A 26,323-nucleotide genomic window follows, 5' to 3' on the forward strand; every position below is an offset into this window, starting at 1 on the left:
ATGTTAATTAAGTTTCAATTTATAATGTGCTTCACTCTTTGTATTAAACTTTAGCTTATTACTTTTTGGCTAAATACAATGTACATAAACATAACAGCTTTTAATCATTTATCTTGACATGGCTCTTTCTATATTGGTAGCCTTACAATCATTGCTGCATCACAGCATTACTAGTTCTCTTGCAGAATTGTTGAGTTTTTATTAGAAATGTGTGAAGTTTTAGATTTTAAAGCAAACCAACCAAAAAGAAACCCAAAGGAATTGAGGCTATATTTGGGTTTCACAGTGTGAAACTAACAAAACTGCAGTGGAGTTTTACAAAATCAATCCTCCTCAGTACAAAGGTGAGAACGATTTGAAATTTAGATTGGCTAACACAAATAGACAGCAAACATAGCACTGTTTCTATTGACCCAAGTAATAAAGTTAAAATGAAGGACAGGTGCTCAAGTTCCCTGAAGCAATTTTGTTTACAAGTGACATGCATGACTCCAGCACAAAAGGAACCTAGCCATGAGGGAAAGTGAGGGTGTCTACTCACTCCTCCAGTGTTCCCTTTTTCAGCCTCTGCTGAGTCACAAGGATGTTGTTCCCCTCACAGCTTTTCTCAGGGCATGTTCTCACCATGTTCTTGCCTTTCCTTTCCTTGCCTTTGCTCCCCATATTTGCTTCTATTTTCCCACCCTTATCTAAAAATCTGCCATTTGAGCCCCTCTGAAGTCACTCTTCCCACACACTTTTGAGCAGCTGTCTTCAGGTTTGGATGGCAGCCTGCATCTGTTTTGGTATTGAAATACAGCATAGGGGGGACTACCCTTCCATCAATTACAGGCTGTGTACAGGAGCTGATCTCTAATGAAACTGTCCCTTGAGGAGAAAGAACACAAACCAGTTCAGGCACGAGGCTTCAGTCTGGTCTTAAACATTGAGGTGCTTGGCTCTGTCCTCAGTCCCACATCAGGACATCAGCAAGGCTACAGAGAAACAATCAACCTCAGGGGAGAGTGCCAGCCAGCGTTAGTGATAAGCAGATGGAGAAAGGAATGTCCCAGGATCCCCACATCCCACCAGAACCGTACTTGGAATACTCTTTTTGCAGATCTGTTGGCAAAATCAGAGTCCAGCTGGCTGCACTTTCTCTCCATCATATGATGTCTCCAATTCCAGTTACTGGGTCTGCCAAAGTGGAATGGCAGGGCCACAGACAGTGTCATCTCTGACAGGTTAGACTTGTGGATCTGGCCTGCTCAGAAGCAATCTGTGTGCATTGCTGATCCTCAGCTGGGGACCTGAGAACGGGACTGATCAATGAACCTGCCCCAAAGAAACATATTACAGGCCTGTGCTTTAAAATCAGCAAAAACCAAACAACACACACCTCTACTGAAAACTTGTGAATGAGCCATAGATGCAAATAATGGTAAAGAAAAAAATACCTTCCTTTAATATAATTTTTTTAACAGAAAAAGGGCATTTCGTGTCATAAAATACCTAAAGATATCTTCAGAAATACTAGAAGTTACTTTGTTTATCATGGACAAGCTACACCCAACTTTTAAAGACTAAAATGCAAGAGGATGGATTTCACTGTATCCACTCAGAATACCCTTAGGAGTGGTTGGAATTTATGTCACAAGAAAAAATTCCCAGTATAAAAATAACCAATTTTATGATCTTGTAACTGTTATGTAGCTATGTTAGCATAGGTCTAGCAAGCAGAGAAACCAGTTTTGCTATGCATAAATCAATCTGTATATGGCTTCTCTGGTCTTAGATCCTGTCTTATCTGTCAGAAGTAGAAAGTGCACCACTTTCAGATTCCCACAAACCTTCTTTAGTAAAACTTACAAAAATAGGATTACATATTATTGCTGCTGCCTGGGTATTGTCACCTTGTTAGGCTTAAAAGAGGAATTTTGCCTGTGGTAATTTCAGTTCTCACTAAAAGCTGTAACATGGTAGCTAGTGCCTATGTTAGTGGCTTCTCCATGAGCCCTTGCCTTCCTCATAAATTTTACTTTTTCTAAGCTTTCTCTTATATGCAGATGAACTCTTCATCTCTGCCCAGACAGGTAGAGAACTCCTACAGCAATTACAGCAGGAAAAACACCAGTACCTTTTTTTTTTTTTTTTTTTTTTTTGAGAAGATGACAGTCATATTTTAACTTACAAACTGCCTTTAAAGATCATAAATCATGGTCTGTGTACCTCTCTTTATCTTTGAGGATGCCACATCCAAATTTGAACATATGAGCCACAGCTTTGTTAACCAATTAGTTTTGTTAACTATTAATGACCTTAGGGCCTTTCTGCCTTTATCTTTCACAAAACTTGTGCAATTGTACTTAAGCATATTACTATAGGATCAAAATACACTTTACAGTCTTAATACTGTTCTGTAGCTTGTTCTCTGAACATAATATTTTAATGAAATATCTCATAAAATTATATAAGTATTCTTCGAATTATTAAGTATGAGGGGCATTTTTTTGAGAATAGAGAGGGGCCCTCATCAGTATCTACCACTGTCTGAAGGGAGGGTGACCAGAGGACAGAGCCAGGCTCTTCTTGGTAGAGCCAAGCAATAGGATGAGAAGGCAATGGGCAGAAACTGATACACGGTAAGTTCCACCTGAATACGAGGAAGAACTTCCGGACTGTGTGGGTGAACAGACTGCCCAGAGTCTGTGGAGCCTCTCTCGCTGGAAATACCGAGGGACCATCTGGATACAATCCTGTGCCGTGTGCCCCGGGTGACCTTTCCTATGCAGGGAGGTTGGCCTGAATGACCCTCCGCGGTCGCTCCCAACCTGACCCTTGTGCTCCTTGAGGATCCCTTCCACCTCAAAATATTCCGTGATTCTGTGGGGTTTGGGTGTTTTTCTGGGAACATTCCTCAGTGTTCTCTGGGAAAACTAACCACGCATGGTTTGGGTTGGGAAGGGACCTTAAAGCTTATTTCGCTCCAGGCACCTTACACCGAACCCAGCTGCCCAGGGCAGTGGCCGCCCCGGAGGTCACTGGGGAGCGAACGCGGCCCGGCGTGCCCAAAGGCAGCAGAGGCAGCCGCCATTCCCGGCGGGCTCCGCGGCCCGGCGCCGCTCCCGCTCCCGCCCCTCCGCCTCCGGCCGCCTCCGCTTCCGGGGCGCTCCCGCCCCGCCGCGGGCCTGGGGAGAGGCGGGATCGCCCGCGCCCGTCACGCTGACATCACCTGGCGTGAGGAAGTGCCCTCTCATTTGCCGGGCTTCCCCCTCACCCCTCCGAGCCTGCCTCTGATTGGCCCTCCCGGCTGGGCCTGGCCAATCGGCGGCGCAGAGCGCCGTAGGCACCGCCCTGGCAGGCGTTCGGGGGTGGAAGCCGCCGCCATGTTGTCGTGAGCGGCAGCGGCGGCGGCGCTGCGGGACGCGCCGGAGCGGCGGGCGCGAGCCCCCGGGGCGGCCGTGACCCTCCGGCGGCGGCGGCTCCTCCCCGGCGGGCACTCGCGGTGCTGTTGCTGCCGCCGCAGCCTCTCCCCTGCGAATGATGCAGCGGGAGGCGCCGCTGGGTTGGGTCGGAGCTCAGGCGGCGGCAGAAGCGGCGGCGGCGGCGATAGGCAGTGTCCGGTCGGAGGAGAAGGTGGCGACCGCCCGGTCCCCAGCGCCCCGCGGCGGCCGGGCGGGCGCAGGATGCTGAGAGCGACCCCGCGCCCTAGTCGCGCCGCGAGGAAAGGACTCTCCCGGGGCTGAGCGCGGAGTCGCCCTTGGCTCCCCGCCCCGCACGTGCTTTTTCCCTCTCTTCGCCCCGTCTCCTCCGACTCCCTCGCCTGGCCGGCACCGCCTCCCCGGCGGCGCACGGTGCCGAGCGGCTCCGCCCCGTCCGGCTCCTCCCGCGGCGGGAGCGCGGCGGGGCCGGCGGAACATGGCGTGGGTGCTGAAGATGGATGAAGTGATCGAGTCCGGGCTGGTGCACGACTTTGATGCCAGCCTCTCGGGCATCGGGCAGGAGCTGGGAGCCGGTGCCTACAGCATGAGGTAACTCGCCCCGCGCCTCATCCCCGCCGCTGGGCGCCGTGTCCCCGCCGGCCTCCGCGGGCCGCGCAGCCTTACCCGTGCCGCTGGGCAGGCTGAGGCTGCGCGGGAAGGAGCCGAGGTTTCTCCTTTTCCCCCTCGCTTTTTTTATATTCCGAAAGCTTTTTCCAAGCAGTGGGCACGTGCCGGAGGGGCTCCCGCCCTGCTCTCCCGTGCTGCTGGCAGGAGGCCGCTCGGGAAGGGCGGGCAGCTGCCTGCGCTAGGGTGCTGCTGCCTTTATATGTGAAATCCCTGCCCTAAAACTGACATTTCGCTGTCCCTGCGGGGTGTAACCGGATCTCACGTTCCAAATCATGGTCATCTTGCATTCGACAATTGTCATTCTTGTTCGTGATAAACAATAGGTGTTTCCTTTCAGGTTTAAAAACGTTCCTTCTCGACCAGGTTGTAGTTAATAGGGTGGTAGTATCGTTCTACTTTATTCGGTCTGTTTATTCTGTATTTCTCTGTAGTGATGGGGTTTTTTTTCTATGTGATATGTCTTTCGTGATGGGGTTTTTTTTTCTTGCTGTGTAGCTCTGTTCATAATCAAGTTGTCGGTTTCCTTACCTTTTGATTGTTTTCCAGCTTTTACAAAGTTAGTGTTTAAGTAGCGTTTGGATGTGCCTTTTCGAAGCTAAGTTAAAACTGCACTTGTTTGAGTAAATTTTAGCTCGCTCCTGGGCAGAATGTGTGGATTCCTGAGTGACGACTTAGTGTGAAAAAGCAAAACTTTTGGAGACAAAGACAGACATTTTAAGTCCAAGATTTTCACCTGGGTTTATCAGTCTTTTAAGTCCAGAGAGGTAAAACAGTTGTGCTTGATAGTTTTGATGACCTAGCTTTTATAAAAGGCACCTTCTCTCTCAGGGGAAACTGAAACTTGCAGGTGACCAAAGGCTTCCTCTATTATGTGTTCTTCAAGGCAGTATGTCTCAGGTAAAATGTTTGTAAGTTTCTTAGCTGAAAGTTATGATAAAGGGCTTCTGCTGGATAGAAATGAGGACTTTTCTGATTGGATGTTTAGTACTGGGAGTTCAGTGGGTTTATGGTGGGACATCTCTTGGTTAGGAGTTTTGTTCTGTGTGGGATTTGGGTTGTGTTTTGGTTGATTGGTTTGTTGTTTTTTAATTAAAAATAACATTGAGAACTTGCCAGTTCAGAGAATAAGGTGATTCGTCTCTCTTAATGAGAATACTCCTGATTTTATATTCAACTTGTCTGGATTTTATCCCACTTCTGTCCCATTTCTGTCTTAGCAAACCTTCAAACATTCATCCCATGAGGTGGTGTGCCAGTTTTTGTGAGCAGGTTGTTGCCTGGATGGGTTCTAACTGCAGACACAAATGGAAAATTGAACATGTGCTCATGTTCAAGAGCTGCTCTTCCCAATTTTGGTTCAGTTCTTTCTAAGATCTCTCGTGATGAAAAATTTTGACTGTTAGGTTTTTTAATATTTTCCTGTGTTTTCATAACTTTCATCCCAGTAATACACACACTTCAGTTTCTAGGAACTGTAAGAATGATTATCCTTACTGTTCTTGGATAGTGTGTTTTTTCTGATCATATCATCCTGTTAGGGTGGGCAACAATCTTAAGTGGCTTTTTGTTACATACATCTGCCTATTAGGACATCCTGAATTGCCACAGAAAGAGTTGTAGCCCTTAAAAACAGCACTTAAAAAGTAATGTTATGTAAGCTATATATTAGTCTTGAATCTTGTTGCACACTTCATCTGCAGAGTATTTTTGGAAAACATACACAATAGCACTAGTAGTATTTGTAACTTTAATCACGGGCCCCATAGTTAAAGGGATCACCTAATTGCCATTAGTGTTTGCTGGATTCAGAGTGTATTAGTTAGGTTTCTACTTAAGAGAAATGATGGCCTGTTAAGTGGTCTGAGAGGGGAAAACCAAGAGAAGTGGCAAGCATGAACAGGAGAAATGCCACTCCGTCACTGTTCAGTGTTCCAGTAGAACTTAATTACCCATTACTTTCTTACAAACAAAAAAAAAAAAAAAAAAAAAAAAAAAAGGCAGAAAATTAAGTATTGCCTAGAGGAGAGTTCCTTAAGGTATATGCCCTCTTGATTTTGTTAGGAAGGTCTGCATGTAATTCAACTGTTGGGGTTACATATAAAGGAGTTGATGCTTCCTGGAGTTGATGAGAAGTCAGTGCCCTTAGGTAGAATATGTGGCATTACTCCTGTGTTTATTCTTCCTGAGAAAGCTGCGCATGTTCATTGATCATGTAGGATTTTTGTTAGAAGGCAGCTAAGTGACTCCTGAATTCACATGGTTTTAACCATTCACATGGTTTTAAATAGTTTCCAAGATTTCCTTATAAAGTCTTGAAACACATTTTTTCTGGTTGCTGTTCTAGCACCTTCTCATGCAATAAGAAATTGCCTATAATCATAAAATTAAATTCAATTTATAATAATAATTATAGGTTGTCAGATGTCAAATAACACCTGCAACAAAACCCATGTAAAAACATTGTATCTTTCAATGGTAGTGAATTTTGAGTTAATATTAAGGGAGTTAATGTTAATTTCAGTTGATAATGGCACCCATACTATTTTCTTATGAATGTCTTGTAGTATCACAACAGTAGTACACAACAGTAGTTGTGTACTTTTGAGGACCAATGATGGTTGCTATCAACTGCAAACTATTTTATTGAAAAGACAAGTTTCAAACAACTGCCTGCAATCTTTCTAGCAGAATTTCATTTTTCGTCAATTAATTATTTGGTTATTGTATCAATATAAGTTTGGTTAATTGAGCATTAATGGACAGACAAGTACCTTAATGACTGAAATTTTATGTGTAATTTGAAAGCTTAGCATATGGATTTATTTAAATGCTTGTAGTTCCAATGGTGTTTGTAGTGCTAAAATTCAAGGCTGTCATGGGTAACTTGATAATTATTTCAGGAGTGGCTGTTTTGGTATATATTTGTAGGTTAAAACATGAAGTTCATCAAACTAGATTTAAAAAGTTACTTTTGGTTCTGAAATGGAAAAGTTTCTACAAAAGACTGTATGAAAATACAGTCCTTCATTTTTGGAGAATCAAGCCAGTTTGACTCCGCTGCTTCTCCCAGACACTTAAGTGTCTTTGGAGAATGCAGCTCTCTGCTGCCTTGGTTGGAAAAAAAGGAAAGCCTGTAGTCTTCAGTCTTGTTTCCTTACTGTGCTGTGGAGAGCCTTGGCTGGTGAGGGGACTTTGTGTACCACCTCTCGAACACAGTTCAGGCTGAAGTGACCCTGAGATGGTCAGTCAGGAGATGAGGGAGCATTGTCTTATAACTTAGAGCTCTCTTTTCAGGAGGAGAGGCGGAGTGTTCTCTTCTAACAGCTGGTCTCTGACACCTTTTTTTGGGTTCTGGTAAATATGATTGGGTCATGACGATTACTGGTTTAACTTCATAGTTGCTGTATAAACCAAGAAGGAGTTATCTCATTCAGGCCCTGTTTTTGGCTGCTGTTACATTATGACAGGCAAAATTGCTGTTTATGCTTCCCCTAATGTCTCCCACTTTTCTGAGACTCTACTGCTGGTTTGTTTGATTTTTTGAAAGAATAATGCTTACTGACTGTATCCTGATTTTTTTCTTCTTTTTTAGATGTACAAAGTGTTTTCTTCAGAATACAGTATAAAGCTTCTATTTTAGTAATCTGTTCTATTTTTTATGCATTGCACTGTAAAAAAAAATAATTTTCACTCACATGTAGACTAAAATAAAACATCAGTTACTGATTAGAATTGGAGCTTGATTCTTTGTGCAAGCACACAAATATGTAAATACCTATCAGGAAATAGGCATTTGAAGAAAATGTGAATCCATAAACCTAAGCTTCCTTACTTTGTTACCACAGATGAAACATGTTGAAAGATAAACCTCATGCTCTAGGTCATTGGCATCAGCTTGGGTTTGGGTTTTTTTGTTGTTGTTTCCTTCCAAGTTGAGTGTGAGAATACATTAGAAAAAGTCAGGGGCCAGTTTAATTTTTAAGGAAAAGACTTGAAAGTGCTGAACTGTCCTCTCTGTCACCTTCTCACCTGTCATGTTGGATGGACATATCAAATTGACAGCAGGGCAGCCAGTCTGCCTTCATTTACTCTTCAGGCATTCTTGTACGTAGGAGACATCTGTACTGGAGCTGCTGTAAGTTAGAGCAGCTGCCTGATCTCCCTGTGTCAGAGAATGTATTTGTCATGGTGAATATTCTTACTTCTCTTCATTTGTAGGAAGGACACAGGTTTTGGTGTTGACATTTTCTTCTTTCTTTGATGGATGGTTTTCTTGTATTTTGTGCCAGACTCCCCTTAGATTGAAGTCCTCCATCTGAGTTTCTGTGTGATGGTCTGTGGGATTCCCAGGAACAGCATTACATTTGCACCTGTTTCTCATTTGTGTTGGACTTCTTGGACAGCTGCTGCTGAGAAGGTTGTTTCCTAGAAATTAATTCCAGGGGTCTTGTGCCCCCATCAGACTTGCTTTTGTGAACATAGTGAAAGCATTAAGGAAGTACCAGTCTCCTGTTGCATTACGTTTTCCTATGGCTTGCTCACACCTCTGAACAGTTTGGAGCTTGGCCTTAAGATCATAACTCTTAATTCAAATACTACTTGAGAAAAATTTTTCTTAAAGGTATTTGTCCTCGTAAAAATCATGCTTTAAAATTTGAAAAGGCCTGTGTGTTCTTGGGATGCTTTAGTACTCACACCCAAAAGTATACAATCCAGAATATAGATAAAGCAGGTGATTGATGGAACATCAGTTTGAATTTTGTTGACGTAGTAGTTCCTGTTCTAGTCAGGACAAGAAGTTCTTAATTTATCTTTTGACCTTACTATTATTATTAGGGAGGGGTTTTTGTATGTGTGTGATGGGGTTTTTTTAAAACACCTGGGACAAAATGTGGAAACAAGGTTTTAAATTTTGTGAAGGAAAGTGATTTTGAAGGCTTGCAAGCACATTTCACAAGCATGGGGGGATAAATTACTTTCTTTTGGTCTTTTTGTACTATGCTGATGTAAGCTACATGACAGAACAGCTTCTCACTTGGCGGTAAATCCCACTGGATGCTTTAGTGCAGTGGTAACATTCACCTTGCTTCCTCTTCTAAGCCTTCCTGCTTTTGTATGGTGATGTTTCACATGTGCACCTGTGTGGCATAAGTAGCTAAGACATGTGTTGGAGGATAGATTTGCTGCTTGCATTTGGGGTGTAATGAAAACCGTTTGAGATTTTTTGTGTGTAAATTTTCCTCCTCCCTGTATGAAGAATGCCTTTCATTTGAATGGTTTAGATAACAGATGCTGAGGGACTGAGATAAGACTTTTCTTAGTAGAGGTAATAATTTCAAAAACTTGGTTCCTGAGTTCCTTCCAACAGGAGAGTAAACCCTTCTCAAATGATACTAAAAAATATAACAAAAGGTGCTACTTGTGCTTCCCAATGTTACTACTCGCCATACATCAGCTTGCTTGTACTTCTAAAGTTCACTTAAATGAGATAAGTGAAGCAAAAGAGTCTTTACTTGACAAGATCAAAAGTTAACAATGGCAAAAAAGGAACAGAAGCAGTCTCTTCAAGCTCTCTGTTCTCCTGTAGTCTGAAATAATTTCAACAGTAGCTGTTTTGGAACAGAGACTAGACAGAGCAAAAGGGTTAAAATAGGTATTTATTGAAGTGATACACTTTGGACAGTGCAAGAGCCCAGCTGGGGCTTCACCCAAGTCAAATCCAAGATGGATCTTGGTCATGAGTTTTACACTTTTCTAAGTTTTGGTTCCTCCACATATTGGGGTCAATGATCCAAGCACAGCCCCAGGCTATGAAGTAACAACCTCCTGGGTTGCCCCCTTTCCCTCGCCATTGTTTATGCGTTTTGGGTACCGGTTGTTCTTTATTCTCTAGCTGGGAAGGGATTGTTTTGTCTGACTACCCTGTGAAGAGAACTTACTAACACCTAATGCGAAGTTTCAGAGTTACACACTAAGCAGCAGAGATTCTGAAAAATATAAAAGCTAAAACCTAAGCCATCAAAAGAGCATCACTAAAAATATTAAGTTTCTGTTTCCTGATCTGTTTCCCATTATGAGCAGTATTTTCTTCAGTTGTGCTGCAGTGAACTTTATTTTGTAGAAAATGATTGTTGCTGTGAAATTTAGCTAGTCCCTATTTAAACTGATACTTCAGGTCATAATTTGAAAAACTTTACTCATACCTTATTGACTGTTTTTATTGCAGCTTTAATCTGTTTTTAGATGGGGAAAGAGTGTATGTTGAAATGCAAAAAACCCACCGATATCTCATTCTTTGCAAGTGAATGAATCAAAATTAATGGTATTTATTTAAACATGCTCTAGGAAGGCGTTTACATTGCATTGACTTGTCTTTTCCTTTGGAATGTACTAGTATCCAGAAGAGTTTTATAAGAAAAATTTGCCTTGCGCAGTCTTCTGGAGTGTTTTTTGGAATGGTGACATTTAAAAATGAATGTTATACTCTCTTTGCAGCTAAGTTGTAGGGTTGTAGAGTTGGATGTCTTTTTCCTTCTTCTGCAGTGGCAGTTAGTCATTATACTTTGTAAGTATTAGCAAAAGCTGGTTTAAAGCTGCCTCAGTTGGTGTGCTTGTAGGCTTCCAATGCCCTGTCTCTTAATAATTCATTAACCACATCATGCTTTCTTAAGCCAGACCAGCTACATTTTTAACTTCAAATTGTGAGTAGAAGATGAAGTCTTTAAAGATACTTTTTCATAAATGCACAAAAGACTTCTCTTTAATCTTGTGTGCTATGTGAAGGCAAGTGCTGCAGAACTTAGTCAAGAATTACAGGTAATTTATTTGGTGAGATACTTCTCATGCCTTGGTTGTTGCACTTTGACTTGTATGTGTTTTAAACATTGCCATTGTTTCCATGTTTTTGCCGTTTTGAAGCTCCTCCTCATAAAAGTATTTGTGTTTTGGGTGCTGAAGTATGTGGTGAGCATGTGTTCCTGGTATAGCAGTCATGTGTTGGGACCACACTTCCCTCTGCTTATCACAGCACTCCCTCTTGTGTTAGGCTGCTCTTGTTGCCCTGCAGATGACATCACGGTTTGAAGCAGCTCCTTGTTTCTTCTGAGTCATTCTCAAGGAGCAGTCACCCATCTGTGGATTTTGCTGTCCTACTCCTGCATCCTTGTCTCTGTATAAGTAAACTTTTTTAAGGGTGTCCACTTTTCCAAAGTGGTTATTTCTCATCTTCCTTTGTAACTTACTGAAAAGTCTCCTTTGGGCTCCAGTTTGGGGAGGAGGTATCAGAAGTAGTTAGGATGTGTTTCAGTAGGCTTGTAATGCTTTTTTTAACAGTATCCTGCCCTGTCCTGTTTATGTCAGTCTTTGTAGCATCTCCTGTGGTTTCTTCCTAGTGAAGAGAAACCTGCATGGGTGTCTTTTTTGGTATCTTCTTTAAATTCTACCTGGATTTTTTAGCTGTTCAGTCTCTACAAGGTATAGACAAATTTCTTAGACTTTTTCACCCTTCATAAATATTTTCTCATTCCATATAACATCTTCCAGGCAGCCCAGGGAGTGACATCCCTAATGGAATGTGGCACCAGCTCTGAAAAAAAGTTGAGGTGCCCCACCTGCACTCTGCGTAGCTAAGACTTAAGCAGACCAAGTCTTACATTCTAATCCTATGTGATGCAAAAATACTGGCTGTCAGTTCATTTTTTGAATTTATTATGGTACATTTTTTGATTCTTCAGATATGAGCTGGAATTCAAGAGGAATTAGTTCTCTTTAATAAAGCAGACTCTTGTAGGAATGAGGAACAGTAAAAAAAACAGTTTTACTTCAGAAATGTTAGGGTGCAACATACAAATAGTAGTACAATGCAGGCATTTATTATTGTTTTACAAAATATATTAAATCTATATGATCAGTGCAAGAGACAAACAAGATACATGTTAGTTAAATGCTAAATAGGTGAGATGGTGTGAGATGTTAATTCACTTTAGAAACATTTTTAAAGGAAATTGCATGGATACGCAGATAATTTCATCAAGAACAAAAATTCAGTGCAAGAAAAACTCTCAAAAGTTTAATTTATGAAGGATTTCTGTAAAGAAGGAAGACTAATCTTACTAATACAGATTACTAATTTCTGTAGAAAGCAGAAGATACGTTTGCTGGTTGTGGTGATGCAGTCTCTTACCACAGCTTGTGGACAGTATGGATTGCTCTTTATTCTCTAGAAACATAGCACTTCCAATGTTTTTTGTGAATCTTAGATGAGTGAAGTGGATATCGGCATAAACCTTTTGTACCTTATGTTTTGTGAATCTGCTGCCTAATAATTTTTGAGCTAATCAGCATGCTAAAGCCTAAGAAAAGATTGACATTGTAAACAGAATGAATAGGTTGAATATAATGGTACTAAATGAGGAGAGGGATACTTTCATAGTGTAGGTAACTTCCTTTGGGAAATACATTATTTCAAAGAAGAAAATGGAAACCTTGCTTTCATTTGCATGTTTATTAGGCAAGCTTGACTGTGTTGACAGGTCAAAATTTAAGAGAGAACTGAATTTTTTAAGTAGAGACAGGAAGAAAAGATTAAATTTTCAGAGGATCAGCTCAGTTGCTTATCTGCTTAAGTCCTATGGTATTGTTTATCCTAGCCTAAAGTTCTGGTGGAAAATATTTTGGATACTTCTCATATAGATTTTACTAATAAAATGAGTAATAAAATTCTTTATGTATTTCACTGTGGACTTTTTAAAGTCGCAAATAACTTTTTTTCTTTAAAGAGCCAACAGTCTCAAAATTACCTGTTTTTTTTCTTTTCAGTGATGTTTTGGCACTGCCTATTTTCAAACAGGAAGATTCCAGCCTTCCACAAGAAAATGAGACCAAACATCCACCTTTCCAGTATGTTATGTGTGCTGCAACATCTCCAGCAGTAAAATTATATGATGAAACTCTCACATACTTAAATCAAGGTTGGTATACGTATGTGAATGAAGCTTGTGGTGCAAGTCTGAAGCTGGAATGGTATTTCATGTTTTGATACATGTGTGTTTATCCAAAATAAGTGCATGTCAGAAATGAGGTTGTGGACATTGAGGTTGTAAGGATACCTTACTAGTAGTCTTTTTTTGTCCATATTGTAGGCTTACTTTCCCTTTGGATTCTGGTGAGGGTGGGGTCTTACTTCTTTTGTTGGTTTGGGTTTTTTCCCTGTTGTGTGTTGCCCCTCTCTATCGCCCCATAAAATCAAGCCAATAGTGCTTTTAGGAGACAAATTTAAGGTAATCATAGCTGAAAATTTGAGACTAATTTGGCATTTCTATTTAAATTTGATTGATAAGCTCAAGTTAATTGGATATTTGCATGAGGTGCACACAGACGGCCCTCAAATGTCATAATAAATGTTAAAATGTCAGTCCCTCGGGTGTTGCACAAAAGAGACCACTCTAATTGCTCTCAAATTAGCCAGACATGTCTGTCCAGAATTGTATTATGTTTGAATACAATCACAAGTGCTGTTAACTTTGGAGTTTCTATACATTTTTAGAAATTAACTAGATAAATAGTCCATGTGAATTAGGCTGAGGTTTCCCCCCCCTTTTTTCCTGGGTTTTAATTTGCATGAAAATTGTTTTGGTTTTTTTTTTCTAGAGGGAGCACTGACTCCTGGCTAAAATAATCTGAATGTAGTCATTGCCATATGATAAAACCTTCCTCACCTCTGAGAATTACATTGGTGTCCTAAGTTTAATCAGCTAGTATTCTGAGCTCAAAACCATTTATCATTTATTTTGGACCATATCAATGGCTTCATACCCTCCCACCTCTTCATACCCCTCCTCTGGCTCTAATGCTCTGGAATCTTCAATCCTATATCTAGTTCAGCTTTCTTTTTCTTGTGGATTTTGACTCAAATTCTCAATAGATTGTGCTATAATTTAAAGACAGAGTACAAGACAGCAGGCTGAAGGAGGAAAGTGCTTGCTGTCCTGTTTTTGAGAAGAGCTTACCATTTAAAGTAACAATATCTAAAATGACTGTAAATGTTTCATCTGTCCTTGAAAATATCTTTTAATATAAACATTTCATTGACAAAGAAGTTTTGGTGATTCTCAGTGTCCTGTCAAGTTTTCTTGATGTTGAAAAATTAGGGCATTGGTATACCCTTTCCTTAATATGAGAAGAAAAAAAGTTTGCCAGTCTCCTTTCTGTACTAGTACTTCAGACAGAAAGACAGTACATTTATTGCCTTGGTTAAGGCCTTTCATTAGAATTTCTCTGCTAGCTATTAGTATGTGTATACTCAGAGGGTGGTTGGGCTCTGGAACAGGGTCTCCAAGGAAGTGGTCATAGCACAAGCCTGACATAGCTCAAAAAGTGTTGGGACAATGCTCTCAGGCTCATGGTGCGACTCTTGGGGTGTTGTGTGTAGGGCCAGGAGTTGGACTCAATGATCCTTTTGAGTCCCTTCCAACTCAGTTGATTCTGTGATACATAAAAAATAAGTTGTGAGACATTATTTCTTTCATACTGAAAGCAGCTTAAAATTAGGATCGGTCTGCAACACTCTGTTGTGCTGATAGGTACCTTTGTGCAATGAGTTAGATTGAGTCCTCTAGCAAAACAGTAATTTACATCCTGGTTATTCAGATATCTGGTTTCAGGTTTGGCCCCATTTTCACTCAGTGTCTTGCCTTAAATAATTTTCAGGAGGAAGTCCCCCCTTTAATTTTGTCAGCTGTTGTTTTAGTTTCCTTGCTTGGGAATGTCAGAAGCAGTGGATACATTTGTCTGTTAAGCTGTGGTGACATTCCCTAAGGCAATACTTAAACAAGCCCTGACTTTACCTGCTGTCAGTAAGTATTTTAATTAGTATCGCTAAGAGCGTCGCTCAGAGTTCAGGGAACGTCTGGCTGTTGTTCTTAGTCATGTGATTGAGGTTTGGTAGTCCTGTGAGGGGCAGGATGTTGTAGTCAATTCCTGTGTTTGCCTTTCAACTTGAGACACTGTGTGTGCTAATGGAATATTTAACATGAATAGATGCTCAGCTGAAGCTGATTCTAGAAGTTCAGATCTTGGAGCGATGGTAGCTGGTTATTCAGGGGTTTACAGGGTTGTTACTGTGGAATCTGTTAAAATGGGTCCATTGAAAACACATATGGGAGTTTTGGGACAGTCTTTAGAGTTGGCTGCTGTTCAGCTAGTTGTATATGGAATAGCAGAAGTGCTATGGAAGATAATTGCTTTTAAAAGGGAAACATTCTTTAGGTTGGTTTACACAGTGCCGCAAAGCTGGAGTTCTGTGAATGCAAAGAACTGCTTGGGAGAGATGGGATCCAGCTTGGAAAAGGCAATGAAGGTACCTTTGCTGGCTTGTGGCTGACCTGGTAAAGAGGGCTTTGAAGTAGGAACAGTGTGGGAGTGAGAAAGTGACTGACAGCAGCACTGTGGGGGAGTGATGGCCATGGTTGATAATCAAAGAGCATGAAAGGGAGCACAGCATCAACAAGAGAATGCTTAAACAAAGTCATCTCCAGCATATGGATGTGAGCAAGTAAGTGCCTGTACAGCATCATTCCAAACAAACACCAAAGGCCTTTGTGGTAAGTCAGCATGTTGAGGTGCCTCTGAAGTGCACACACATCAGTAGTGCAAGCAGCATAGGAAGTAAACATGAGGAGTCAAGACATCTGTGTGATCTTGAGATCATGGAGACATGATGGGATGGCTTGCAAAGTGCCATGCTACAGTGTGGGAATATTAGCTCTTAAGGAAGGGCAGAGCAGGAGCATAAGGGCAGGGCAGTTAATAAGCATTATGTTGAAGAAAAGCTGGAATATCTGGGATTCTGCCTAGGGATAGGTGATGTTACAATTGAGAGTTTATTGGTAAGGATTATGGATGGATTATGCCATATGGGTGACATTGTAGTGGGCATGTGCTGTAGGCCACCTGACCAGGAAGAACCAGATGAGATGTTTTTAGAAGAGCTGGAAGTAGCCTCACATTCACAGGCCATGGTCATTGTAGGAGGACCTCAAGACCCTGATGTCTCCTGCAGGGACAGCGTAGCAGGGCATGAGCAACCCGGAAGGTTACTGGAAATTGTGATTGAGAGCTTCCTAGCCCAAGTGATAGAGGATAACTCTGCTGTACCTACTGAAACAAGGAAGGGCTCATTGGGGTTGCCAGTATCGAGGTCAGTCAGGCTTGTCTCCCCTCACAGTGGAAGACTTCATGATCCTCAGAGGAAGAAGCAAGGCAGAATACCAAGATCACATCTTTTGAACTCCAGGACAGTAAAGTCCCATGGGATAAAGCCCTGGAGGGAAGAGGGGCCCAAGATAGCTAGTTGGCATTCCAGGATCAGCTCCTCAAAACTCAAGTGAATCCCATTGAACAGGAAGTCGGGCAAAAATGGCAGGAGGTTTGCGTGGGTAAGCAAGGGAACTCAAATACAAAAGATAGGCATACAGAACGTGGAAGCAGGGACAGGTAACCTGAGAGGAGTACAGAGATACTGTCCAAGGCTGCAGGGATGCAATCAGAAAAGCCCAAAGCCCAGCTGAAACTGAATCTAGTGAGGAATGTCAAAAGCGAGATGGTCTTGTGTAAGTACATAAATAGCAAGAGGAAGACAATTGAAAGTGGGCCCCCTGCTGAACAGGACATTGGCTGTGATGACATGAGATGTGGAAAAGACTGAAGTACTGAATGCCTTCTTGGGCTCAGTGTTTTCTGATATCACTCTTCCTTAGGAATCGCAGGCGTTAGAGATGAGGGGAAAGGTTGAAGCAAGGAATATGTACCCTTGGTGGAAGACAGGGAATACTTAATCAGACTGAACATAGTAAATCTACTGGTCCTGATGGGATGCTCACACAAGTGCTAAGGGCAATGGCCTGTGTCACTGTGAGGCCACCCTTGATAGACTTTGAATGATCTTGCTGGCTAGGAGAGGTGCTAGAGACTACATGAAGGCTAATGTTGCTCTGATCTTCAAAAAGGAGGACTCACGGAGCTACAGGCTTTCTGGGAAGGTGATGGAGCAGTGTTTCCTGGTAACTATTTCCTGGTGCATAAAGGATAAGATCATCATCATCAGGAATAGTCAGATTTCTGAAGGGGGTAGCATGCTTGACCAGCTTGATAAACATCTATGATGAGCTAGGTGGTTTGGTAGACAGGGAGAGGATAGTAAGTATTGTTTACAAGTGATTTCCTTCAATAAGACTTTTGCTGGTTTCTCCCCTGAGATCTTTACAGAGAAGCTTATGAAGTATGGTCTGGATGAGCTTCATTTGAGATACTCAGAACCAGGCTTAGTGCCAGGCAATTGTCTGTATGATGCCTTGCCTTGAGCAGGGGAATTGCCCAAGATGACCTCCAGAAGTCCCTTTTAAACTTGAACATCCTGGGAATTTTGTGAATGAAGCTACCACAGATTCAGTGTGAAGCAGGGGGCAGTTACTGGTCATAGCATGTGTCACCTTGCTCCTCTGATTCTCCAAGAAAGGGCAGAGAAAGTAGTGGATATAGGTCTCACATAGAGACAAAAATCAGCGCTTTTCACACTGTCAGAGCAACTGCGTGTCCTGAACTCCAAAATAGAATGTATCTGTTCCTCTGTCCCAAAAATTTCCAGAGCTGTTTTTATATTTTCAAGTCTCATAATCTTTGATTTTTACCTTTATCAAATCTACTGTCTTAATACTATTTTTTACCTATGAAAGGTTAGCCATACTTCTTGAAGAAACAATCCGAATTTTTTTCTTCACACACTTCCCTATCACTCAAAAAAAAGTTGATGAGGAACAGAGAAATACTTGAGAAAATTTATTAACATTGCTAATTGAACAAATCATACTAACAGGAGAAGTTTCCTCCTGTTAAATATAGGAGGAGAAATTATATATTATATATTATTTACTCAGCTGCACTAGGTGAACGTCTGTTTCACATGGATTTATGTCATCAGTGACTATATCAATGTTCACATGCTGCTTGGGTAAAGAAAGCCTCTACATTTGTAGAATATATACATAAATGTGCTTATTGTGTTTGAGCAAAAACATCCCCCTGAAACGGTCCATAGTTGGAAGTAACATCATCCTGTGGAAAGTGAAAGAAGATCAAGAAATCATTTACTTGTTCAGAAGGGTTATTGCCTTTTAGGGCAAGTCAGAATGTCTTGAATGTGTTATACACTGGATCATAAAGGTAGCCTGCAGGAAAGTGCAAGTGATGATTTTACTGCATTTCATCTTAGTGATGTCCTGTGTTTTAGTTAGGGAAATGTGATTTTGCAAATGAATACGTGCTGCTCACTCAGGAAGGAAATTAAATTAATTAATTAAATAAAATGCTGCAAGCTTTGCTTCTTTTGAAGAACAACAGTTTATCATATTCACTAGAAAGATAAGTTGGCTCATACTGTTGATATAAACAGTAACTGTCTTTTTTAAAGGTGTTTCTGAAGTCACACAAAGCATAAAAATCATACAAAGGCTACAGGTATGGACAAAATTAAACATGGGGGAATAGGAGTAATATTTATGTTTTGGAAAAAGTATGAAAACTCTGCAAGAGTTTGTTTTGGAAGACCAAATAATAGTTCTCAGTATGTTGTCATTCAGCAGTTTCAAAAAAGAAAGGAATTCAGCCTTGAAATGTTTGGGTTTGTTTTGGTTTGTTTTTTTCAGAAAAAAATAGAGAAACAAGTACTTACACTTGACACAAAATGAAATAATTAAACTTTGAAAATATCTCTGCTTTTAAGGGGACTAAAAACTGTCACTTGTTTTGTTTGCATGCTGCGAAGTGCATATTGCTATCTGGATCTCTCAAAGTCATGTTTCAGCTACTAGTAATCTCGTGTACTGTGCACCAGAAGCTAATCTAAATGCATTAAACACAAAATAGCCTTGTGCTCTTACTCTTTTACCCATGCAGTTTATTTTCTCTTTAAAGGTCAGTCCTATGAGATCCGGATGCTAGATAATCGGAAAGCTGGAGACATACCAGAGATCAATGGAAAACTGGTGAAGGTGAATTTAAGTTCACTAGATAATGTTACTAACAAACCAGAGACTGTATATTTTATGTTTTGTTGTTGTTGTTCTTTCCTGCTGTCACTAGATATTGGTCAGGATATGTAGACCAGTGACATTTACAAATAAAAATGTATGGATATAAGTACACAAGGCTCACTTGTGCACGCTGAAGATCTAAGTATTCATGCAAAGCTTAAGATAGTTGTCTGTAGGTTTTGTATCCAGTGTCTTCTGAGCCATCACATTGTCTATTTCAAGTGATTAGGAGAGGTGAGAGGAAGAGGATCATTTAGATAGGGAAAGTATTGTTCAGCATGTTTAAGAAGTGTTACAAAAAACATATGGAGAGAACCTGTGGGTTTTGCAGCAGTGGGATATTGGAGATAGATCCATAGGAAAATGGATCTCTAATTTTGTTGCTTGTTGAGCAGTTTATCTACAGCTGAGCCACTTTTCCTCAGTTTCAGATTTGTCTCCTTGTGCTTCAATGTTAATGGAATGTACTGTGGATCTAAGATAACGTATGAAGTATGAAAAGGAGACAAACTGAAAAATTAAGCCAATTTGGAGTACAGATGATTGAAAAAACTGATGGGGGGATTTGAATTCTTCTTCTGAGCTCCTGATGATTATTGATCAACAAAATCTTACTCAGGTATTAGGACAGAAGCAAAAAACTTCAATTAATGTCACTCTGAAAGTGGTGCTGATAAATGCACTAGTGTGCCTGTGGGAGGCTGAATCTTTACCTGCCAGTTTTGGGCTATGTAATTTGTGAACTTTGACTTGCTTTTATAGTCCTATGCCTTGTTTTTATTGTCTGGGGATGCTTGTTCTGAGATCCCTTCAGGGGGAGTTAAGCATGAGCATAAAAGTGGGATTTGGGAGTTCTGTAATTAAACTTTTTACAACCTGACATGGTAACTTACTGTAATAAACATGTGGACTGTTCTGCCCCCTTAGATGGTATTTCCATGTAGCCTTGGGGTTGTTTCTCTTCTGTAATTTTGTACGTGGGTGATGAGTCATTTGTTAGGTATTATAGCACAAAGCAAATTCTAAAAATTTAGAGAAGTTTTACCATAGCAAGGTATTGTAATGCTGTAATCAATGCATTTTCCATTTTGGACAATTAAATATCCAGTAAATTAAATATCCCAGTATTTAAAAAAAAAATAATTTCATGGAGGTGAAGGTGGCTGCAGGTATTTCCAAGTTCCAAATATCCGGTTTGCAATGCAGAAGGAATGGTGCATTTGTGTGTGTGCATTTGCTTGTATACATGCACACAGGCACACACATTTGCTTTCTATTTTCTTTGAAATAAACTCAAGGAAGTGCAATCCATCTTGAAGAGGCACTCCATTTAAAAGTTCTTGGGTTTTATGGATAGTTTTAGCTGCTGTTAATACAAGAAAGACTAGAATAATAGGGAAAAAAACCCCCATAAATCTGTCTACATTCTATTTGTTGGGTAACAGTCAGTGTGTACAATATTTTTCCAGCCTCTGCATAACAAATTTCTTTATACGTGCATTCATTTTGCAGTACCAAAACTGCCCAATAGGTATTATTAGATAATTGCCTCTAGCTGAATAAAGTTAATCATGTTGTTGTTCTGGATGAATATTTCATCTAGAGTAGTTGAGAAAGTTTGTAACTTTTTAATTCTATTAAGTAAAATAATAGATTTTTTTGTAAGTATCTTATAAGTACTAGGAAGGGAATTTCCTTATTTTATTTCTTAAAATGTCCTACAGAAGTTTACAGAACTCCCAGTGGAAAAATGATGAAATAATATTCATCACTTTTCATAATAAATTAAACTTTGGTGTTTGCTTTCTAAAATAATTTGGTGTTGCCTACATAGTTTGATACTGTGCTGCCAGTGTTGCTGAGTTAGTTCACTGTGTGTAATTCATAGTGACTTTTAGAGTATCCAGTCAGATGTAACTCTCCCTTGCATTTTTACCACATTGTTGGGTATATCCTGCTGCTCAGTTCTTTTTCTCTGTTTTGGAATATTTTGGGATACTGATGTTTGCCAAATTTTTGCTGTAAATACGTATTTATTGGCACTGTGGCTATTTTGGAATGTTTTAATATTTATCTTTAGGCTGTTTCTAAACGTGTAGCGACTCTGTGGCTCATACAGGCTTGTTTTCTTCTTTGTTAGAGTATTATAAGAGTTGTATTCCATGACAGAAGGTTGCAGTACACAGAGCACCAGCAGCTAGAGGGTTGGAAGTGGAACCGCCCTGGGGACAGACTGCTCGACTTAGGTATAATTGTTTTCTGTTTGTTGCCACTGTATGGAATTCAATTTCCAAATTTAAATCTATCACATTTATGTTGAGGCTGATGAAAAAGCACAGACCAGATTTCTGGATGCTGCTTTGTCATAGTGTGTGTTTTGAATAAAAACATTCTTGCTACTTCCACATTCTTTTTAAACTTTTAAGTGCTATAAAAGTAAGATAGCAACTCTGCAGCCATACATGTTTAAAGATGTTTCTAATTTTGATTGCTAAGTGTTGCAGTGATTAGGAGAACATAAACAGAAGTAACTTTCTCTATTAGATTGTGAAAAAAACCAAACATGGTTTCTGTACTTTGCATAACTTGATAATTTTTGGGGCGTAACCTCAGGGGTGGCAGCAGGGGAGGAGAATGAAAAAGCAGCCGAAACCTTGAGTACTGTGTATATCGAATCTACTAATATTCTTTGTATCAGTCCTAAGAAACTGGTCATGGCACTAAAGCTCACATTTTTCCATCCTACCTGGTGTATGCTGTTGGTAACCTTATATTATGATTTATTTATGATGTTTGCTTGCTGTATGATTGTTCTGAAATATATGCTCCTTATTTTAATAGATATTCCAATGTCTGTTGGTGTCATTGATATCAAGACAAATCCAAGCCAGCTCAACGCAGTTGAATTTTTATGGGATCCAACAAAATGTACATCTGCTTTTATTCAGGTTTGAAACTTTATTTAACTGGATGTCTCTGTTTGGTGCCTTTCAGGTCACAAACAGCAGTATACTTCAACTACAAAGGTTCTTGGTTTATTATTTGTGGGATGGCCATTAAATGCCATCTTGATGAAAAAACATGGGTTGATAGGTCTGTTGGAGTCCCTTGTAAGGTTTTTCTATTTAATTTGGTCTATAGAAAAATTTAAATAAAAAGCTTTCAAAAAGCTCTTTGAAGAAAGCTGTTATAGTTAAAATATTTAATTGTAAGAAGTATGAGAATTAACTTACATCTCTCTCAGTAACTCTTACTACTACTTTCAGCAGAAGCTTGGCTTAAGGATACAAAATTAAAAGTTTGTCCTACAAGAAAAGGGTTTTAAATAACTCAGATGCTTCTTACTATGTCAGTAGGCTTCCTTCTAGTATTAGTTGTGTATTATTTGTGTATTTGATATTCAGGGAAACTGAGCATGCTTTCTTTGGAATAATTTCTTTGGAAATTATTTAGATGGAATGTTCATATTCGCATTGCTTACTCTCTCAGGTCTGATTTTGTTTTTAAAAAGTATAGCTGTAAAGTTTCAGGTAGCTACATTTCTTACTCTGTCAAAATAGATTAAATTCTGTTTTGTTGGTAAATTAACTTTGATCTAGTACAATAAAAGATACTTTTCATAGTAAGAGTTACATAATTGCTACAATGTAGTCTTTTTGAAGATCTGAGAGATAAAGTATGGAATAGTTTTGTTTATGCATTTCCTTAGAAGAAATTATAACAGACTGAAAATGGAACTGATATTATGCCAGTATAGTTCAGTTATTCTAAAGGCTTGCTTAAAATTCCGTAAAGAAGCAGTTCAGAGCACTCTCCAGCGAGATTGTTCATAATTCCTTCTATTGCACCGATTTTCTCATTAGATACCCTTAAGGGGTTTTTATAGCTTATAAACAGTGTTCATTCTGATGTAGCAGCTGAAGCAATTACACATTGATTGAAAGGTCTGTGGACTTTTAAAGGAGTTGGACATGTTTGAAAATACTCTGAGATGAGGGTGCATGAGATGAAATACTCTTCCAGTCAGTGACCTTTTATGGTTTTGCTATATTTTTACAAAAAATTGTTCATGTGATGTAGGTAACATATACTAAAGTTTATGCCTGAAATGTTTCTGAGGGTCCTTTTTGATTGGTCGTTGTTTTTTTCAGGTACATTGTATCAGCACTGAATTTACCCCTCGTAAACATGGAGGAGAGAAAGGAGTTCCTTTTAGGATTCAGGTTGACACTTTTAAACAGACTGAAAATGGAGAATATACGGATCATCTGCATTCAGCCAGTTGTCAAATCAAAGTTTTTAAGGTAAAATTAGAAAACAGACTCTTAAGTCTCTAAGTTCTTATAAAGATACAGGAAATCATTATACTACTGCTTGTAATGGTTCATGTCTGAGATTAGATTTCAATTATAAATCCATTTTCCACTTGTGTTCATGTTCACATAACTGTTCATTTTTAGCCCAAGGGAGCAGACAGAAAACAGAAAACAGACAGAGAAAAGATGGAAAAGCGAACTGCACATGAAAAAGAGAAGTATCAGCCTTCATATGACACCACAGTTCTTACAGAGGTAACAAAATAAAATTGCATCAGCTGATTGAGGAGCATATACAAAGATACAGCACATTACTTAGCTGCAGCCTTGGAAGGTTTTGGGGAGAATTAGTTCTGCATAGAGATAAATATTTATTTGACAAACTTGTCCAGCAGCAACATTCAATTTTTAGATTTTTTTTTTTTTTTGTAAACTTGGATTTAGATACTCATTAGATGCTGTATTAAAACACATTTTCAATTGAACACTGTTTGACTAACTGTACTGAACCCTTGAGCAAGACTTTTGATACAGATTTCAAAATCTTGCGGCTGAAAAGCAAAAAACAAAAGGGAGGGGGGAGACTCTTAAAGTTTATTTATCAAATTTGAGCTTCAAAGTCTGTTTTTCAGAGATTACTAAATTTATGGCCAGAGCCTCATTAGGTTTTTTTATTTAATCATCAGTGAGTTCTATGCAGTTTTCTAAATAGACAAGTTTTTAAAAGGTTTTTAGATCTTTCCTCACTGTATAATGAAAAGAAATTGATCCACATCTTTGGTGTTTGTCCAGATGAGGCTTGAGCCTATAATTGAAGAAGCAGTTGAACATGAGCAGAAAAAGTCCAGCAAGCGGACTTTGCCAGCAGACTACGGTGATTCTCTGGCAAAGAGAGGCAGTGTAAGGGACTTCTGCTTACCTTTTGATTATGCAAGATACCTTATGCAGTGTTAGATATAGGAGAAACTTCAATTATATAAAAATACTTTGATTGCTGTGTCTTAATTTTATTCACTTCTGTATATCCCAATTACTCCATCTTTGCTTTCAGCAAAGGAATCCTTCCTAAATCTAACACTTAAATTGTTGCAGAGGGACTGTGTAACTTGAGTTGAGCTTTCACTTTATATGGCTTTAAATGAAATAGCATTTTGCTTTGCTATACATGTATAATTAGTGGAAGTAAGAACAGGATATTTAGTGGTTTGTTCCTATTTGTACTTATATTCAGTAGAAGTTTTCATGTACATCAATATTTTTAAAAAGCCTTGTCATGTTTCAGATGGTTGTTAGTGATTTTTTTCCTGTAGCCATCTACATACTGTACTCCAAGCAGGTTCAATGCAGTTCAGCAGAGTCAGCTCATCTTCATGATCTGTGTTAACTCTATCTGTGCACCTCAGAGGGAATCTGATGTATATGCTGTGCCCTGCCTTGGCATATGTCCCATGCAGTCATCCTGCCAAGGGTTGGCAATTTAGATTTCTTAAATGCTGTTCCTTAAGGAGGAGCAATTCCACATCTTTCATTTGGCAAGTTTAAATGTCAATTAATAACATGACTGTGAAAGGACGTAATTTGACTATTCTTTGAACAGGCATACTGTGCTGAAGCTCTTTCCCAGCAGTGCTTAAACAATGACTCTGACTCCTGTCCCTCAGGCATGATTTGGTTTGTATTTGTGATCTGTGAAAGTGAAATACAAGGTTTTATGTTTAGGTTATAAAATACTTCAGTGTATGCCTCTTGTTCTTTATAACCCATGTAAAGGGGTGGGAAGGAATAAGCAATGTTAGTCAGATGGGTTCTTTGGAGGACATTTGGATTTTTTGTTTTGTGCACCCAAAACTATTGTGTGCAATGAGCTGTCTAAATTTATGTTCTGCTGTTCTTGGCTGTTGGTTTTTTGGTTTTTATTCTTTCTTTTAAAGTGCATCTTTATGATTCTTTGGCAGTGCATTCTTTTACTTGTTCCAGCTGGCCCTGAGGGAGAGGCGGGAGACAACAGACTTTTATCACTTTTGCTTATAAAGCATCTTTTGAAGCTTGTCCTTAGAGGGCTTTCTGTGATTTTTCTTTTCTCCTCCTGTTACAAGTATTTCAATGTCAAGTCATTGAATGACTGTTGCTGATAGGAAGAATAATAGAGAAAGGTATTTTTAACTAGATAAGGCAAATCCGTTGTCCAGAGTAGGACAAACTGTAGCTAAATCATACCAAGAGGTTGTCTAACCTTTCCTTAACAATCTCTTGGAATACAAAGCTTCTGTAAATTACCTTAATTCTATATTACCTTTTTTGTAGTGAAGAAGAGCTTTGATAGGACAGTATTCGACTTCTGATGTCTTTCCCAAAGCAAACAAAGGATAATGACCTACAGCCTATTTTGAATAGCAGCTATGTACAGCTTTCCAGTTCTCACGCAGCTCACTATTCCTGTTTCTCATTTGCCTGCAATAAAATGCTGTCTTGAGATAATTTGGTCAGTTTGTCGAGACCATTCTGAATTTTATCCACACTGGATGAAATCTTTTCAGCCTTGCTAACTTGGTGTTGTTTGCCAATTTCAATGAATGGTATTTTCATCATTACAATGATTTTTATCATTAGCAAAATTATTAGAAATCACCAAGCCCATAAAAAAATACCAAGAAACACTATTTTTCTATATTTGTAGTAAAACCTTGGTTGTTGCTATGCACTCAGTACTGATTTTAGCTATAGAAGCTGAATGTAAAACTTGGTGCTTGATGTAGAAAAGGAGTATCTGATCTACATCTTGAAGGCAAATTCATTGACCTTTTTCTCTTGTCACCAGACAGGCTTATTTTTG

The 26,323-nt window shown here is 39.6% G+C and overlaps 1 protein-coding gene across 3 annotated transcripts in view; it reads left to right on the forward strand.

The window, feature by feature from the left end:
• The first annotated feature begins 3,822 nt into the window (after positions 1–3,822).
• UBP1 (upstream binding protein 1) overlaps positions 3,823–26,323 on the forward strand; it is a 35,006-nt gene continuing 12,505 nt past the window's right edge. For 2 of the 3 annotated variants that reach the window (XM_079300205.1, XM_079300206.1), the window contains exons 1-8: positions 3,823–4,010; positions 12,906–13,057; positions 19,056–19,132; positions 21,315–21,420; positions 22,016–22,122; positions 23,326–23,478; positions 23,635–23,745; positions 24,283–24,390. In XM_079300205.1, coding sequence (XP_079156331.1) covers positions 3,898–4,010; positions 12,906–13,057; positions 19,056–19,132; positions 21,315–21,420; positions 22,016–22,122; positions 23,326–23,478; positions 23,635–23,745; positions 24,283–24,390 — 927 coding nt within the window. In that variant the 5' untranslated portion in view covers positions 3,823–3,897. The remainder of the gene's footprint in view (positions 4,011–12,905; positions 13,058–19,055; positions 19,133–21,314; positions 21,421–22,015; positions 22,123–23,325; positions 23,479–23,634; positions 23,746–24,282; positions 24,391–26,323) is intronic. The other variant, XM_079300207.1, reaches the window with a different exon arrangement.

This window comes from Erithacus rubecula (assembly GCF_903797595.1).
Source record: "Erithacus rubecula genome assembly, chromosome: 3".
NCBI lineage: Eukaryota > Metazoa > Chordata > Aves > Passeriformes > Muscicapidae > Erithacus > Erithacus rubecula.